The 19,430-nt window shown below is 40.5% G+C and overlaps 1 protein-coding gene across 1 annotated transcript; it reads left to right on the top strand.

Moving 5' to 3' along the window:
- Positions 1-1,446: 1,446 nt before the first annotated feature.
- On the top strand, positions 1,447-19,361 carry caprin2 (caprin family member 2; the record flags this gene model as incomplete). Its single annotated transcript, XM_079183664.1, is given in 18 exon segments — positions 1,447-1,689; positions 1,774-1,836; positions 1,946-2,032; positions 4,591-4,829; positions 5,891-5,973; positions 7,568-7,681; positions 7,831-7,862; positions 8,019-8,192; positions 10,546-10,674; positions 10,807-10,891; positions 14,127-14,176; positions 14,273-14,453; positions 14,456-14,613; positions 16,149-16,293; positions 16,397-16,573; positions 16,768-16,829; positions 17,726-17,780; positions 18,793-19,361. Coding segments are annotated over 18 exon segments (2,646 nt in total).
- Between the last annotated feature and the right edge of the window lie 69 nt (positions 19,362-19,430).

Below are 19,430 nucleotides of genomic sequence, written 5' to 3'. Positions count from 1 at the left end.
TGACTTGGAATTCGGAAATTATGAAATTTTGTCTTAATTGCATTTGAGCTCTTTGATTATTTGTTGGTGCATTCACTGCCCTGTTGAAACTCCCTGATGCTGTTAGTTAGGACTCATACTATGTTCAGTGGTATGGTTATTTATGCTACGCTCATACTAGTTTTCTTTATATTTACTGCCAGGGCCCAGTTCCGACAGAACCTTTCTACTCTGTCCAGCTGTTGCTGTCCTTGTTCATTAGGAGACAGTAAAACCAGGTCATCGCTATAAAACAGACACTTCACCTCTCTATAGATGGGAGAGGCCAGGAGCAGCACAATGATTCAACTGAACAGCAAGTTCATTTATAGATACATTAAATGAAGTCAGACTAAAATTGCAACCCTGACGAACACCTCTCTGGTGAAGAACTCAGTTTGTCTGTCTCTTATTCTAACAGCTAAATACATTGATTTAACCAGCTCATACATGTTGCCCTCTGTACCACAATGTAGAAGTGATGGAGCCCTTCATATATAAGTCATAATACAGTCAAAAACAATGAAACAAGTACATTTCTTACCATTTTTTGTTTGGTGCACATATATGTTAATTAAGGTGTGAAGGATAAATGTTTCTAAAATACATTCATTTGTTATGTATTTATGTGAAAACAAAACATTACTCATTTAGTAATACAATAACAAACTTCAAAAATCATAACAAAGTTCATTTTTCGCCCCACAAACTCGCTGTTGGAACATATTAATGTCATAACGATTCTTTTTTTGTGTGCGCGCGTGCATCAGTCAAGCGCCACAACCGGAAGTTGTCGCCCCGGCAGAGCGCGTCTGCGGCCGGCGGGCTATATAAAGGAGTGGGCTGACAGCGGCGAGGCCTCTGCGGATTAAACATCACGGTTGAAAGGGGTCCATCCGTTTCTCCGTCCCCAGAGAGGAGTCAACGCGCACGAGTCACAGATACGAGGTGAGTCAGCTGGTTGGTCGGCTTGGCGTTTGTCTTTAATGACGTGTTTGGTGATTAAAGTTTAAATAATTAACATATGAAGCGAAAGTAAGGATTGTGATGCCATCAACAAGTGTTTGGTTTCGTCATATTTCCAAGTTAGTGTGGCTTTTAAAACGACTGCTCGAGATATAATATAATAATTCAGAGCTGAATTGCTTATTAAATCCTGCCTACTTGCCTAACTTCCTCGTCTGCTAATATGAATCTTGACCCAACCCACAGCAGAAGTGACTCGTGAACATGCACAAAAGGATATTTAATGCAGGGAGAGCAAAAACGGCTTTCGTGACGTTTATGTTGGTCTTCACACATTCGGCTCAGCTGTTCAGTGGCTGCTATAAATGACTGTCAAGGCTGAATCTAATGAAACACTCAGCTTGCTACCAGCATCATCTTTTGTCTGTTTACCGGCCCTTACGTTCCAGTGTGGAGCTCATCATGGTGCAGCTTTCTCCTTCCGCTGCTGTGAGTGTCAGCCCTCCATCTGAGTGCTCAGAAGAGGAGCAGGGAAGACGCGAGAACCTGTTGATGGCTGATGGCCTCAAGGTGTGCTCCCCCAGTGCTCTGAGCGCCCTGCAGCTCAGCCTGGAGACCTCCACCATCTACTATGGCTATGACTCCTACATAGAAGATGGTCTCATCTGCCTCAAACACAAAGTCCGCAATTTGGAGAAGAAGAAGGTAGGATGGTTATAGGTCAGAGTAAATTCCAGTTAATGGGTTTTAAAATGGATACGTGGAGGCAGGCACATGTTTTTGTTACAGCTGAAACTTAAAGACTACAAGAAGAGGCTGATTTGGGGTGAAGAACTTAACAAGGATCAGATGGTAAGACCAGGCTGTGTATTGGCCACCACGAAGATGATCTTGTATCGTTTGTGTTTGTCGTTTGGGCTTAAGGCAAAAACCTTAAGCACAATTTGTCTTTGTTTTCCAGGAGGCTGTAGAAAAGTATGAGGAGGTGCTACATAATCTGGCATTTGCACGGGAGCTCCACAAAAGCCTGGATGTCTTGACTCAGAATGTAAGTCTTTGGCACTAGTACTTCTTTTCATTGTTGTTGGGCTGTAGTGACAGGTCAGTATAGTTGGAGCCAGTAAAGGCTCGATATGATTTAAATTCCTGCCTCTTCTCAATAATCACCTGTTTCTTTGAAGCATCAGATGTCGATGAGCTAACAAACCAAAGTGTATCTGGACTCATGGTTCACAGGCAGCACGTCATGGATGACAAAGACCGGAGTAGTTGAACATCTGCAGTCACATTCTTTTGGAATGCAGCATGTTTTATTTATCTCTTTGCGTCTGCTTTGGCATTTTGTTGATCCAGTACTTTTCAAATTAAATTAATGAATTTCACTTTTTAGTAGAAGACTCTACAGTGTTGAGTCACTCGCTAATTGGGGGTACATGTTATGTCCATTGATATATTTACTGATTTAAGAGAAGACGTACAATAATGCCAGACAACACAAGCGCCCCCTGTAAATGTAATGGTTTCGTCCCAAAACCATGTGATCAGCATAACCGGATGCAATTTCTCTCAGTGGTGGCCATTTTTAATAGATTCTGATGAGTGTCCTCATTTTATTTTCATATTTTATCTGTAATAGTGCAGTGTCAGGCAGAATATTAACTGACCAACAGCTATGTCGGGTACATTGTTATTGTTTGCAATTCTTCCTGATTCTAATTCAAATGCATGTTAAAATGTAAGATGAACCTGATGAGGAGAAAGCAGTGTCTCAAGCATGCTCGGCCTACCATTGACATTATGGGCTAAAATAGAGATTGTCAACTACGCTGCTTAGATTGGGGCCAACCCCTGAATAACAACGTTGAAGTAACTCTACCGGCATCACTGGAAAATATCCTTTTCCTTAAAATACCAAATATTTAAAATTTAAGCTTTGCAATAGTGGCTATTTTGAGAAAGGACATTACTTTTTTTATATGAAATGTACCCCAAATTACCTAGAGTTATTTTTGTTCTTTGGTTGCTAATATATTAAACATCAGCAGAAGTGAATATGTTGGCACAATGTAGCGCCAGCTACTATGAAGGGAAGCCGGTAGGGAGAGATGGACGTCTGGTCCATGTACGTTCCTCTCTGTCTATGATATTGTTCCTCGCGTGTAGCTGCCATGTTGGATCTGGCGGTTGGTCTTTGTCCTGCCCTTCCTCTAGTGTGATTGTATGTCTGTGTAAAAAAGTGACATTGACGAGCGTGGCGTTTTAACCAAAGTTTGTCACGCTGCTGCGGTTTCTAGCACGGTGAAAATATTCAAGGATCATTTATTTTCATTATGCAACATCGGGTTGTCTGACAAAACAAGAACAGTTGCACATTCCTGTGCATATTTTGAATTTGCATCCAAAATCTAGATAGCAGGAGTTTAAATCCCCTAACTAAACCTTTTGGCTAAGCATATCATTATTATATTAAATATGAATTGATATATTCATGAACCAGGACTTCTGAAACATTCAGAGTTGAGCGTTTGCTTTTGTCTGTGAAACTGTACCCAGCTCAGCAGCCAAAGAACGATCGATAAGAGGCTGTTAATATATTTTAGCTTGAACATTGTCAGATACACACTTAAACTAGTTAATGGTTGGGCTTTTAATTATTTAGTACTAGCTTAATTGGATGGCTACTTGTTTGTCTTGATGGTAGTTTGGCTCCCACACATGGACCTGAAGTTAAACGGCTTAATTTGAAAAGTATAATGCTGATAGTTTAAACTAGTGGTTTAACGTTAACATCAGTGTGAAATAAAGTTTTACTGATTATTGTTATTAGTCAATATTCAGTAAATATGTGATCAGGACATCATTTAAGCTTTTCTAGTCTCTGATCATTTTACACTGTAAACGACTCGTTCGTGTTTAAATTGACAGGAGAGCTAGTTTAACGTTAGCAGCACCGCTAATGGCTAACGAACGAAGGTTCCCTTCAGTTACATTATGATGCGTTCAGGCTCTGTTCAGTGAAAAGGTAAACTATAACTTAATAATGATGTGTTGACATGTAATCTCGTAAAATGAAGTTTTGATCTTCTTTTCGTTTCACTGAAGCGTGATGGTTATATGACCGTTTCCCATTTCTTTACACAGTCCTTTGCATTTTTATTGAAAACTGTAAGGTCTTTTGAGTTGCAAGGGTTGGGTAGTAGAGGCAGACAAGGCAGTGCTCCATAGTATGGTCTGCTTCTCCACATTCACAGGTGGTTGGGCCTTGTAGCACAATCTGACCAGAGCAGCTTTTGATCGTCCCGTTCTGAGTTTATTCAAGTTTTGATGATTAACTTGAATAAAGATGTTTTCCCAACAACATAAATGGATATTACAAATGAATTATGAGCTGTAATACCTCCTAAGCAGCGTATAATAAATCAGTAAAACTTCTAATTACTAAACTAAGACTATGGTCTTTTAAAACTGGTTCTAGTGGTCTTTAAAACTTGATGTGCAACAACAGTAACGAGGGACTTCCAAAACATTGAATTGGTCACGATTGAGATCTTCAAGTTTCAGACCACTTGTTTTCAAACTGCTGCTTGATTCATCCTGCCACTGCAGTTGCTGAGAGCCCAGAAGAAGGCAGTGAGGAAGGAGCAGGTGGTGAAGGAGGAGACAGAGAGGAGGCGTCTGAGCACTGTGCTGCAGATCCAGCACCTCCTCCACTGCATACAGCAGGAGCACGTCAGGAGAGACCTGCTGGCTGGACACAACCAGGCGCCACACGTTGCAGCCCAACAGCTGCATAGCCTGAGTCAGCTTGCTGCCCTGCTGGGAGTCAAGAGGGATAACGGACTGAGGTGATTGGCAACATATCTACACAGACAAAGAGCTACAGGGTGCAATGATGACAGTGTAAAGTGGAAATAAGTCTTATTTTCTTTTTTACCGGTCATACACAGTGACCATAATATTGGATGAGAGGTGATCCGGTAAACGATACACTGACCCAGATTCACCAGGAGAAGAGATTTCTGAACACTGTCTTAGCGTTCTGTGTTAAAGTCTTTGGTACATTGGTATTTCAGTACAATCCCAGTTTACGCTAATCCAGCCCACAACACCCACCCATGCTGCTCATGAATGATTGCTGACGATACAATTGTGGTTCTGGTTGTTTTGTAGAATCATCCTAAATGGCTTCAAGCTCAGCCTAAAGGGAAATGACAAAGCAACATTTGCACTGCACTGATCTCTCATTACCGCCAATTTCTGCTTGCATTGACTGACTTGTAAGTAACTGTCAACGGGGAGGAATGGAGGGGGAGCTGGTGATTTTGTCAGTTAATTTCCAATGGTTCTTTTAAAGCGATTTATACAATCTAATTACAATTATTGTGATGAAGTTTTTGTTTGACTAACTGAAAGCTACACGGTCTTTACTTATATCTTATATTTATATACTTCTGTGTAAAAACACGACAAAATGGCAACATGACGATAACATGGTTAAATGGACTTGTACAGCACCTTTTCTATTCTTCCGACTACTCCAAGCACTTTTACGATAAATGTCATTCAGCCATTCACACCCCGACGGCAGGGAGCAGTTTGGAATTAAGTGCCTTGCCCAAGGATCCATGGACTGGAGGAGCCGAGGATCGAGCCATGATCATCTGATTTAAGAGATGACCTGCTCTACCTTCTTAGCCACAGTTGCCCCACAATATATGGAGTACAGTGTTTTTGAACATTATGTAGAAACTCCCCATGTCTGTATGCTTTGGTGCTCCCAGCACGTGTTTCATGGTATAAAGTGAGCCGCCACAGCACAGTTCCAGGTTGGAGCTCAGAGCTTCTTGTCACACATGGTTTCTTGGCTCATTGATGACCTCACCTGTCTATCTTCACTGTGTTACAGTTTAGAGGAGCAGATGGAGCAAGCGGCTCCGGCCTATTTGGACCTGCTAGAGGGGAAAGACAAGCCAGTGGCTGGATCTACATGTGAGTATAAAGCACATAGATATCGGAGCTTTGTTTGCTGAGCCCCTTAGTCATTTTGTTACTGACCTGTAATATCCAAATGACACTTGATGTCATTTGGATATTACAGGTCAGTTTGATTTTTGGTGATGCTGCTCACCTGTTTTTCAAAGGTAGATGGTAAATGTAGTAATCCTCCTGGTTGCAGGAGCTCGACAGAGCACAGAGGAAATGCTCGCTCCAGCGTGATAATAAATTACGCCAAAACATTAACGTACAAATTAAGAACCATTACTAACGCATGTTTTGACTTGGACGTCCTTTGACATTTTTTTTTAAATCAGAAGGGTTAAGGTCTGAGCACTGATTCCAAATGACCAAAGAGAGAAAGCTCTGCGTTTTCACCAATATTCCTCAAGGGGGCGTCTTTATTTACTTTCAGATATTTCTGCTTACTTGTAAGATTAAATTGAATGTATGAAGGCCTCCTTCTGAACAAAGCGAAGTACAGCACTCCGTAGTTTTATAGAACGGGATTCATTTAACAGCTTTTCTTTTAGTTGCTGTTTATATCTATTATATTTTATTAGCATATATTATATACACACTTTTGTTTTGTCCATCAACTTTGACTGCTTTCTGAGGAGCATCATTGAAGCAAACGATGTGCCTCCCCATGGCCTGCCCGAGCAGGGTTTAGGCTTTTAAACAATATGACCTTTAACCTTCCAGCTATAGAACAACTTCCACACGCGTGTGTTTAAATGGCCGTATTCAACACAAACCTGAGACGGTGGTTATCAACTCTAACTCACTCAGGTCCCTCGGTTCCTCAGTCTGGCTATGAGCTTGTTCACTTAAAAGGTTTAGTGTTGGTAGCGTTTTACCAAACATGGACGGGTCTACTGTCAGCAGAGCGGCGTAGGCTATTTATATATAAAGAGAAAACTAACTTCTTTGTATGGATAGATGTAGATACTCTATTCATCCCCAGGGGGAAGTTTGTTATAAGCAGTTGCAGCTGGCAAAAGATCTGACTGTTGTGTAAACGAATACATTTCTAACATCACTCCTGCATCTAGAGCATGATTACGTTAATATATTAAAGAAATGCGTTGCTTAGATGCATGTGATGCCTTGCTAACCCCAAACCCTGCCTCTTGGTAAAGGCCTCTGTTCTGATCCAACTCAGTTGTCAGCCTGCTCTTTGTTTGGGATGAAGGGTAAGCTGTGTTTTATTAAAACTGAGGCCAGAGCGTAGAGAATCAAACCTATCCCTTATGAAAACGTTGTACCTGCCAAATTGAATGAGATTTATACTGACTGTTTAACGTTGGTCCACTTGGTTTGGAAGGGAATGTGATGGTGAACTGTTCAATGACCTAAACTGGTCTGTAAACTGTCAAGACATTTACAGGCAAAGATAGTAGTTTAGATTGCTGATAGACAAATGCTCTGACCGCTACGATACATCAGTATTTAGCAGTAATTACTATTATGATTATTGCCACTGATGCACCCAACGGCTAAAGCTACAGAAATGAAAACCAACTTGTAATAACTCCTCATTTTGCTTGAGGGTCCTCTGACTTTTTTAATTGACTCATCTTTTCAGTTAAGCTTTTCAAAGAAGAGCTCAACAGGCTGTTGAACTGCAAGTACTTCAGTCGTCTTCCATGTCCACCCAACAAGTCTCCAGAGGCGTTACTGAGGTCAAACGGCCACAGCAGTAAGATGATCGTGTTTACAGTTATTGTGTCTGCACACCGATCACGTCATGCCTTGAAAAACGTGCACGTATGAAGTTTAATATGTTACTGAAACCACTCTATACCTAGTCTGACTTGTGAATTTATTTACATTTTTTGCTTCTGTCAGCCCCATCAAAAGCAAAAGACGTTTCTAAGGAGGTAAGACTGATATCAATTCATTTTGTATTTTATAAAATCTGTATTTCAGTGCAGTACGTTTTGACTGAAGGCAAACTCCAAACTGATGCTCTGTTGGTGATATGGCAGTTTTTTAACAGACTGTACCTGAGTGATACGGAGACTCCTCCTACTCAGAACTGGAAGGCGGACATCCAGAGAGAGCGGGAGCCTCCTGACTGCTGGGATATAGAGTTTTCCGATAGACCTGGTTCCCCCCAAGCTACAGTCCACAAACCATGGAGAGGAGCGGCCACTTTTATCCCCAAGTTCCCAGCCCCCACCAAGAAACTATATATTGACTGCAATCAGGTGAGAGGTCAACAGCCCCTCTATTAGGGATCACTGGTTTGTCTTAACTGTTGAAGTTAAATGCATCTTTTTTCCACCAACATGTATGCATTTTGCATAGCTTGATGGATTTTGACGTCAAACTGCTGCTATAAGTTCTTACTTTAAGGGTTGAAAAAGAGGCCATTTTTGTGTTTTTTTTTAAATTATTTTTAATGCCTTAGTAATGGATACAAATAGTCTCGCTAATCGAGAGACATGGTCTTGTTTACCATGCTTTGCAAATGACTTTTTTGCTGCGTCGTCACTATTCCTATCTATACAGCAATGCGTTTTGTGATGAAGCACACTGGTGGAAGAGGTACTAAGTTAAAGTAATGCCAGTGTAAAAGTTCTGCATCAAAGGATACCTGAAGTACAAAAAGCTAAAGTTCACATTATTTACACCGGCCCATTTCAGTCAAATATATCATTAGACTATACCTATTGATGCTTACCTTTTTTCTTTTTTTCATCACTTTAATGTTGCAGCAGGTAAAGGTGGAGCTAACTACTTTATATACTCAATCATAGTTTATTTATATTCTGTATTAAGAAGCTGAATATGCAAAGTATGAGTCTAAAGTTGCATGCAATGAAAATAATCAAGTTGAGTAAAAGTGCTACTTGAGGATTGTAAATGCACTTAGTTCCAGTCCACCACTGGTTAACTAGCGCACACAGATCTGGCCTTGATTTATGTTTTTAAGTGCACCAGATTGATGCATTTTAATTTGAATGCATACGTTGTAATTTTTTACATTTCAAAGTCAAATGCATGTGTTCACATCCTGTAGGTTTCATTTTCTCAAGAGTGCAAAGTTTAAGTTATTTAAGCATTGGTCACAGCAGCAAACGAGGAAATCTCAAAACATAGTCATCAAAAGTTCACTGGAACATCAAAGTCCGACTTGAGTTTTAAGGCTAACTATGTTTGTTTTTCTAACCTGCAGAGTGTTTTCCGATGTCTTTGTCTGACTAATGGATACTATTTTATTTAAATTGGTCCAGTAATGAGGTGTATTGCTGTTAATGGGCAATGGTGCTCTTTTAATTTCCGTTCACTAGAAGTGTTTGACGGGCTCAGATGAAGTATATGACGACGTTCCAGAAAGGAGCCTAGAGAGAAACCTTTTTTCTTTGACTGTCTGTTGATCTCGTCTGTTAGTTTTCTGTGTCTCGCGCGTTCTGAAATGTCTTGTCACACATTATCGAAATAAGCTTAATATTGAGCGAGGACATTGGAAATCTTAACACTAAGCTTTTTAGTTAACTCTGAAAACACTGGTGTCCCGTGGCACGCCTTTCTTAAACCTTCAATTCATCTGTTGTCTTCCAGTCATGACACAATACCGGAGAGCGAAAAGTAACGGACGCGTTGTTTTTCCTTTTCAATAATTTTATCATACATTTATAAAAGCTTGTCAGTGTCACAAACCTCCACTTTTAGTGAATCACATTGCAGCATGTTTAGCGGCTGCCGGCTGAAGCGGTGTCCCTCACTACTGGACCAATTTCTATATTGTTGCTCGTTTTTCGTCGTGAGAAAATGGGTGGCTTCTTGCATGGTAGCCCCGCCGTGTGTGAAGCTCTTTGAGTGGTTGGAAGACTAGATGGGCACTATACAAATGCAAGGCCAGTTATCCTATTGATGTTAAAAAATGAAAAGGAAGTTTTATAGTTTTACTTTAATACCTCCACACATATGGTTCATCAGTGCGTAACCGAGCCAGGCTTTTGGTCAAAGCAATTGGTCAGGGTTATAGATTTACTTAACAGGCGTATATCTCGGGCAATAATTAATAAGATGTTTGAGGTCCTTTTTAAATAAAACTCTCCATTAGTTCAACAGGAAGCGCCGACAAGAATATGTTGCAATTATGTCCTCAGTATTTCATACATTTGTTACAATTGTGATACCCAAATTTAAGAGACTATACAAAACAATTGTATAAAAAAAGACATGCATATTTATATTCAGCTTTCAAATTATGAATGGCTGCGTAAAGTGGGTATTCAGTTGTCTGTCAGGAAACTGTTAAAATGGTAAACTAAGACTATAGGTTGTATTGTACAGCAATTCTGCAGGATGAACTCATGAGGAGGAAATGTCTGTCTGCCTTTTCTTTATTGTAAACTGGACAGCTGTTGTGATTTGTAAGGCCATAATGCAGAATGTTATTGTTCAACAATAATTCATACTTGTTTTCCCAGAGAAAAGAAACTGGGGTCAAAAGCAAGCAACATGCCAAATCGGTGAGTGCAAAACATTTAGTTTAAAATGTACAGATGGCTCTCTGTAAACAATTTGCAAATGTTCTTCTTCTTCTTCCAGGCAGTTCCCATGGGTATACCTGTGGAGGTTTTCAGCTCTCCATACGTCTTACCCAAAGACCCGGTCCTGAGGAAGCATTACCTAGAGGATCTAATGACAAAGATCCATGGCTCCTTCAGCTTCATGCAGGTGGCGTTTGACTGTTTGCATACCCAGATCTTATTAACCACCCACTACAAGATGCAACTATGGTTTGAATATTGACTCTACTTTGCTAGTGTTGAAGATGGTTGAAGGTTTAGATGTTATGTCTGGTTTTAGGACTCTCTTCTGGATGGTGATATCTCCCCTACCAACGACCATCCAAGACTGAAGAGACGGCCGTCTGGATCTCCATCGCCTCAGGGTAACTTGGAACTAGTCAGCGAGCTTTGTAGTTATGATCGCAGCACAGCTCCACTCACAAATCTTTCTGGAGCTTTAATCCATATCACATGGTCTTCATCAGTTGGAGTTTACTCTTCATGGAAATGGAATTTTTAAATAGTGATCCACCTGCAACGGGGCGACTGAGATCCATGATAAATGAGAAACTTATCAGCTGAGGAAGAATATGGGCATGTATCACGACAGAAACTTAAGTTCACTCTGGCTCTCTTGGGGTTATCTGGCTTCACTGAACATTGGCTTTCCTGGATACCAGTATCACTAAACTAGTTAACTGCTTCTGTTTAATTGTTCCAATCCAGCTACAAGCATATCATGTCAGAAGAGCAGCGCTCCTAATTACAAGCGATATTATCAGTACCATGAACACGTAATGAGATGAAACGGGGAAACACAGGCATATTTGGTTATAGCTACAGCAAAAAGTGATGTTAAACAAGGTGCAATGTTAACCATTGAAACGCATAACTAGAAATCATTTCTAGTGTTTCTACAGCTTCTTACTCTATTCTAAACATACTATAGACCTGCATCTTTAGCCTTACTTTAGTGTTCATCAGACAAAGCAAAGATACTGTGATTACTAATATGAGTTTACAATTCACAAAGTTGAAAGTCCCTGCTGCTCGAGGGGGAGAAGACCGGTAGTTAATGACATGAGGTCTATCTGACAAATGTTTCTCTATAATCATGGGAACTAATTAAGACAACAGAATGCATAGTTCTAGCAGAGTTAAAAAGCTTTCATGCTTTTTTGACAGCTGGCTGTAGATGGCAGCCATTTTGGACTGAAACCGACAATGAGTCCAATGTGCCCAAGGAAGTTTAAAACCACATATACGATTTTCGGAGAAGCTCTGCCCGTGTGCTTTAGGTGGACGTGTAAACCAATTGGGCTGTTCAGACAATGCGCTGTGGCCAGTTTGGTGAGAAAACACACTGATAATCTACTATAAACAATATAAATGATGTTATATATGATATAAATGATCATTCTGTTAAATAATAAAATATCCATTCCATACTTCCCCTCTATACCTGCTGTTCTCTGGGAGTTGGATTGCCTTGATAACGCTCCCACATGATCCTATTTTCAAATCCATGCACTATATTAGAAATCGCCTAGTGTCACTGCTGTTTGCTCTGTTTAGAGAAAACTAATACATGGAGTAAGTACGCAACTTAAAAACCACAAACGCAACAAGCAGACAGACGGAGAAAGATTAGCTCTATAGAAAATAGAGGAGCAGAATGTGTTGACCAGGCTACTGCTTGCGCATTGATTGACATTGATTGACCTTAAAGCAGTCTTTCTCACACTCGGATGCCTCTCGACAAAGAACTGGAGAATGCACAAACCTACTCCTTTTGAAGAACTTGTACTGTTATGTTGTGCTGTAGTCGACGCGCTGCCGAATCATTGACCATGAGACAATAGCAACTGATGCTTTACACTCAAACGCCACATGTCCATTTTCTCACACGGTGAAAAATAACTTTATGACTGATACGATTAACCTGCAACACAACAAGCTCAGATGTTGCTGACTAGGTGAAAATAAAAAATCTTAACCACGGGCAGGGTATGTGCATAATGATGCAACATGTTTTTATTAGTGCTTGGAAACGATTAAACATTTTTATCGCGATTAATGTCATTGTTATGCGCAAAATTCAATAATGAATTCAAAAGTAGTGTATTGAAATCACTGCTATATGAACAAAAGGTCAATAACATTTGGTTTGCAAACACTTTAAACACATCAGGTTCTTTTTAACAGCAGTATTCCCTTTACACAGTAGCAGTTATAACACAGTTATAATGATTCTGATAATAGATATTCAGCCGGTGTTCACAACTTTATCTTCATGTGTTTTAAGAGATGCAATTTGAAATATACACCTTGAAAACTGCAAACCTATCTACGTCATGTTTTTTTCTTAATGTTTGATAAATTCTCAGTAGCGATAACTAAATGATATGCTTATTATACAAAAACACTTTGAAAACATAAAAATAATTTAAATGAAGAATAATTTTGTTTTGGTATTTTAGTCAGACACTATGAAACGCTGATTACCGTACTATGTGTGGTATTTGTTATAAATGTACGTTGGTACATGGAGGGTGATAAGAAGCTGTACATGGAGGGACTTAGGACCCAGGGGAATGTAGGTGAAGGAAACAGGAAGAGACGGAAGAGACTCCACACAAACAGCTGTTGTTCTTGTGTTAAAAATGTCCGCTTAATAATAAAAGAGAACCTTAATGCTCGATACAATAATTGTCGGCGTTAATTAACGCGTTATCTTGCTCAGCACTAGTTTTTAGATGTCCATCCTATATGGCCTACGACTCAGCAGTAATCGCTACTTTCTCTACTAAGAGCGTTTTTATCTCTACAACCTCATCCAGTAGATGGTTGTTGAAGCTCTATTTTTGTGAATTCAGTGGCAATGCCACATCAGTTGGACCCTTTCCAGTGCTTTAGGAGCGTTCCAAACGTAATTTCAACCACTTCCTCCGGATAAAATGTACCAATGTTTTTTTTTTCATGCTACTAGTATAGCCATATAAAAGATGAATATTCCATAAGACTTAAAACAATTTTATTTTTTATCCATCTGAAATGAAGTTAATTTTTTATTTCAGAAAATGTTTTCTTTAAAACACATAATTTAATATGGCACTAAATGTCTTTGGTTTTGCCAGATCATTTTGTTAAAATTATTTTTCTATTAAGGAAAGTTGATTTAGAGATCCCGTCTTATTTTCTCTTTTCTATACTTACTACGTATTACTATAATAGATAGCTGTGACTATCTAAAAAAATGACATTTGGTCTCAGAAACGCACTAAGAAACAAAGACTGCTAGCTAGACATGGCTTAATATGGACGTTATTGTGCAAACTGAGTATGTTGGCATACCTAGTATTTACCCGAGTGTTAGCTGAAAGCACTGCTGGCCTATGTACAACCTCATGGAGCTGCAAGCATGGCTACACATAGTCCTGTTCAGACCGCTCACCAAAACACCAATGTATTTGGGTGAAAAGCACTGAATACAAACATATTTTGCTTACAATAAATGTCCGCTGGGTATGGACAGCAAATGCACTTGAGCAGTGAAATTCATATGAAAATGTTACCTTTTAATGTATTGATCTTTATTTTAAACTCCCAACTAACCAGGTCAAACAGACTTGAGAAGCCCTGTTGATGTCCTGCCCAAAGCAATGCACGTAAGATGTCAGAACTTTCCATCTGTGATAAGTCTGTTGTGATCAAAAATTGAAATCATTGGACTTGTCATCACCTCATCCTCATCCCCCACTTAGTCCACCCCACTGCCTACCAGGCTTCTGGAGCACAAAGCCAGTCTGACAAATGAGGATCGGTGCCTGGAGATCTGTGACCTGGAGCTTTCCTCCACAGACTTACCTCATGTAAGTATGTTGCATGTTAGAGTTTTGTGCCACTTCTATGTGGTAGTAAATGCTTTTAATGTTACTTTTAACCTTTTCTTGGTGTTCCACAGATCCCAGTAACTGAGTCAAGGAAGCCGTCCCCCCGTATTGGGGTGGCATCTTGCTCCTCCAGCCCTCCTCAGGGGCAAACTTTCTCTACACCCCCCATCAGGCGAACTCTGACATCTGCCCATTTTCAGAACATCCAACCAGTAAGTATTAGCAAAAGTATGCATCATTCAGGCCCAAGCACCAGCTAGCGGTTGGTGAGGATCCTGTTGAAACTGAATAAATTATTAGGGCCAGAGTCGGCGAGGCCCTATCGTAATTCATTGTATATTTTTATTTTTACTGCCATCAGTGTTTGAATGGGTCATTGTTAACATGTAGTGGTAAAGCCCTTTATAATGGTCGGAAGACTAGAAAAGCGCGATAAAAGTAGTCTTTTTTTTTTTACCAAAAGGCTGTTGTCTGGATATGTTTTGACATTCTTTCCTGGGGCCTTTGCTTTTACACCTGGTATTACCAAGCGCCTTATATCAATTCTTGAACTTTGTTAAATCTCGATGTGTAAATGGAGCTGGCAGACTGGTCATGGACCTGATGCATCCCAGGTCAAGGGACGCAATGCCGGATGCTGTTGGGATTGTAACAAAGTGTAAGACCAGTATTGTGTGACAGCCAAAGGCCTCTTTTCAGTCGCCTTAGTCATTACTTTCAAAGTATAAAGGTGGTTTGAGCTTGTAGAGAAATGTGCTAGTGCTTGTTTGGCTACCCTACTTTGACACATGACCCTTGTCTTGTACACCATAGCTGCCCCTGGAGAATCTCTCAAGCAATGCTGCTGCATGGGCTTTTGGATGTTTTTTTCCTTTATCAGATAAGGATTGCATGTAAATACCCAGTAGAAATGGAGTTTTCTGGTGTAGCTTGCTGGTCTTCAGTTTGATTGGATGGTGAACTTGCACACTTGCTTCTCATTGGTATTTTGCAAGACTGAGTCTTTGTTGGCCAGATAACACTCCCGGGCTATGGTCAAATCAGTTGCTCCAGTCCAGAAGGTGGTGGCAATACACCTGAAGCTGTCTGGTAATAGCTAAGAATTGCCCGCCGAATAACAAACCTTTGCAAATGCAGGGATCACTCTCAATCAAATGTCAGTCGGTATCTATTACTGCATTGACACGGTTTTGATATTGGTTAGCTATCTGATCTGCCCAAGACACATTGGGTGTAAATGGACTGTACTTGTATAGCACTTTTCTAGTCTTCAGACCACTCAAAGCACTTTAACACTGCATGTCATTCATACACTGATGGTAGGGGGCTACCATGCAAGGGGCCACCTGCCCATCAGGACTCTAACAAACATTCATACACCGCAGGCACAGTGGTTAGTGTCTTGCCGAAGTACACATCAACATGGATTAGTCTGTGTAAATGGAAATGCTTTCAATCATCAAAGGGATGCCTAGTTTGCTTTTTACCTAAAGTAAAGTTACAGCAAGACAAACCTCAACAGTTGATTTGCCTGTCATTAAATACAAGTTTTTGAAGTCCATACCTGAGAGGAAATGCAAAATAGCCACTGTAGTAGTAGATTATTTGTTCTTAACCCACTAGAACAAATCAAATGTGGGCACAGCAGCATAACCAAATGGCATGTGGTCACTCGAGATGCATTCTGTTGTGAGATTTGAACAATAGTCTGTTAGTTTATTTGATGTACATTTTCTTCTCACTGTAGGTCTTCAAGGCGAATGCCTTCTTACCTCAGAATGGGGAATTAAATTACAAACCAGACACTGCAGTTTTTGAAAAGGCCGGGTACAGCACTGCCAGTACCCAAACGCCACCCGAGTTTGCTCCCTCAGAAGACGAACCACAGCTGGGTATGTTGATCAAATGAATTGTTCCAAAAATCTTAACAGGCATGGACTGAATGTTCAACAGCCTATTGTCTCAGACCCATTTTGTGCTGCTTCACCCTTCTAGTGTACCAGTCAGATTATACGATTGGTAATGGTGGCCCGATCTTCCTGTCCCCTGGCCAGTCATGTGAAAGCGTAGGTCGTCACAGCCATTCGTACTACACCAGAGGATCAGTGAGAGGTATGGCACGTGGCAGCAAGGGACTGGCACAACCCTTTCGCTCTTCTGGTTGGCATCGAGGTATCTATCCTCAGCTTTCCTTTTCCACTTTTTGGGGTTTTCACCACCCCTGCATTTCCTGTCTCTACTTATGCTAGATATCTTATCAAGATCCGGTGTTGTAGGGTAGCTTTGTCACAGCCTGGCTAAAGCTTCGGCTCAAATGAATCTGACTGGGGTAGTTCTGAAGCTCATCACTGAGTTCTACTCCTTAGGAGGATCCTACACCCCCCAGACTGATCTGAGAGACTCTGGTCCTCTCCTCTATGCTGCTAGGGTAAGTAAATCGCTATGTTCTCTATTTGGTGGTCTTATTGGCTCTGTGACTGAGGCAGTACTATGACTAGTATATGAAGTTAATTTTCTTTGAACTGAGCTTCAATTTTCCATCGAAGTTGAGTTGGCTGTTGGTAAATTGTCTCACACACAAGAACACTGGTAAACATACCCGTGTCGCTTTATCAGAGAAAACTTACACCAAGAGCTAAGAATTCCTACCTGTAATAATGACCTTAAACTCACTAAATGACTGGCTGAGATCAGAGTGTGACATGGCTTCATACTTACATGTTGACAGGGACTTAAATGATGAGACATGTCCCGGGTTAGCCAAATGTATTCAGAAGATAATATAAAGGCAAATGGTCAAATTATTACCAAAAATGACTGATGTACACTTAGATCACAGTTCACATTTCAGCTTCAACTGACTGCAATTGTGCACACAATGTTCTTCTATAGTGAGAGATTATAAACATAATTAAGTCTCTTTAGATGATCAAACAGGTTGAACCATCAATTTAGCCACAATTTCTGACTGCTCGTTTCTATTTTTTGGTCATTGATGCATGAGGGGCTATTCTTGTATTTTGGGCCAACGTTGATAATTAAGCAGATTTATCATTAAAAAAAAGCTATAACTTTAAACTAGAGAAACCGTGCAGATGGGACATTTTCACTGCATAGCGGTCACCGTGTGTGCGTGTGTTTTGTCCTGCTCCAAACTACCATTATTATGTTAGCCCTTTAAAAATCTTAAATCGATCGACCTCAAATTAATGTTACAAAAATGATCAATAATTAGCTCACAAACATAAGCACAAGCCAATAAATGTGTATGCTTGCAAGCTGCCTTGTGTTAAAAGTCCTGTTGAAGTTCTTGGTTTCTTTCAGGACTCTGGATATCAACACAGCTATAGACGTGGCGGAGGAAGGCATAACTTTAGTGGTAAGAACATATTCTAACTCTCATACAATAGATCTTCCCTGAGGGATAGATCACGGTTTTAAACGCCTGCTTTAGTTTATCACTAAAGGACGCTTGTTGGAAGGGATGGGTATTGGATGATACTGTTACGATAACTATACTAACACAATTCTATTACTCATATCTATTTATAAACTGTTTTTACATTTAGAGATTCTGTAAAACCTCAACTTGCACAATAATGTATCAAGGCGCACTAAATTTAGTAAGTCAGTAACTTAAGATGAGTTTTATAACAAAAGAGACTAGAACAAATGCAAACAACACGTATTAATAGTAAAGAGTCAATGTGTTACACTGTGGTAGATTAAACATACAGGATATATCCATAATACAAGGATTAATGTGCAATCATATTTCTGTTGAAGTTCCTTAAGGCAGGATTTTACTAAATGATCGGCTTAATTAAGTCTTGATCCACAGCTTCTGATTGTTTCTTAGCATGAGTATATAAGTTGAAAAGGATCAAATGGGAAAACTAACGGCTCCTCATAAGAACTAGAAGGCTGAGCCTTGGGTCTTATATGTTACAAATGTATTTGAGTGTCAAGATTGACCGACATGGCAAAGTGTGAGTCCAACCACTGACTCAGCCGGCAGTCCTGAGAACAGTTTCTGGAAGAATTTTACAAGTTAACATTTTATGGTTAACAGTAGTGTTTCTGAAATTCTGTGTGCAATGATGACTTAAAATATTTGTAATGTTTGTGTATTTGATAGAGCACATTTCTATGAATTTAGAAATGGGTTGGTTCAGATGGAGGTGAGTTCTGTTCCCACCTCTGACAAACTTACTCAGCTGCTGACCAAAATACCCAAGACTGCCGTTTTTTAGTAAATTCTGGGATGGATTCCTTTGTTCACATCGAAGTGTACGAAGTGGAAAAACGGTGTGATTTAACCAGACTAAACGATGCAAGTTTTGCAAACGACAGTGTTTACTGAACATGCTTTTTTTTCTTTGACTCTGCAGCAGCCTGGAGTGACTCTTCCCAGGTGAGCACACCAGACCGAGAGGGAGCTTTTACAATTGTGGACTCTGGTCATGGGGATTCTTTGGTCTCCACCATGGAGGTCCCTCTGACTCCCCATGGCCACCATCACACCCTGCTTCCCATGCAACTCTGCCCGCTCTCCCAGCCGCTTAGAGTGGCCTTCAACGCCTCTCGCACTGCCAACTTCGCCCCTGGAAACCTGGATCAGCCCATCGTGTTTGACCAGCTGCACAGCAACCTAGGGGAGATGTACGACACCCACATCGGCCGCTTCACCTGTCCGGTCAATGGAACTTATGTCTTCATCTTCCACATCCTGAAGCTCGCCATCAACGTGCCCCTCTACATTAACCTCATGCGCAACGAAGAGGTGATGGTGTCTGCGTATGCCAACGATGGAGCCCCAGATCATGAGACGGCCAGCAACCATGCCATCCTGCCTCTCTTCCAAGGAGACCAGGTTTGGCTCCGGTTGCATCGCGGTGCCATCTATGGCAGCACCTGGAAGTACAGCACTTTTTCTGGCTTCCTGCTGTACCAGGATTGAACTTTACACTCTTCTTCCATTACTAAATGATGATTAAACTTGCATTTCAGTATTGTGGAAATGGGGATC

The sequence above is a fragment of the Pholis gunnellus genome (genome assembly GCF_910591455.1).
Source record: "Pholis gunnellus genome assembly, chromosome: 22".
In the NCBI taxonomy this organism is placed as follows: Eukaryota; Metazoa; Chordata; class Actinopteri; order Perciformes; family Pholidae; genus Pholis; species Pholis gunnellus.
Note: the sequence above shows the minus strand (reverse complement) of the source record. Positions and strands in the feature narration are given on the sequence as shown.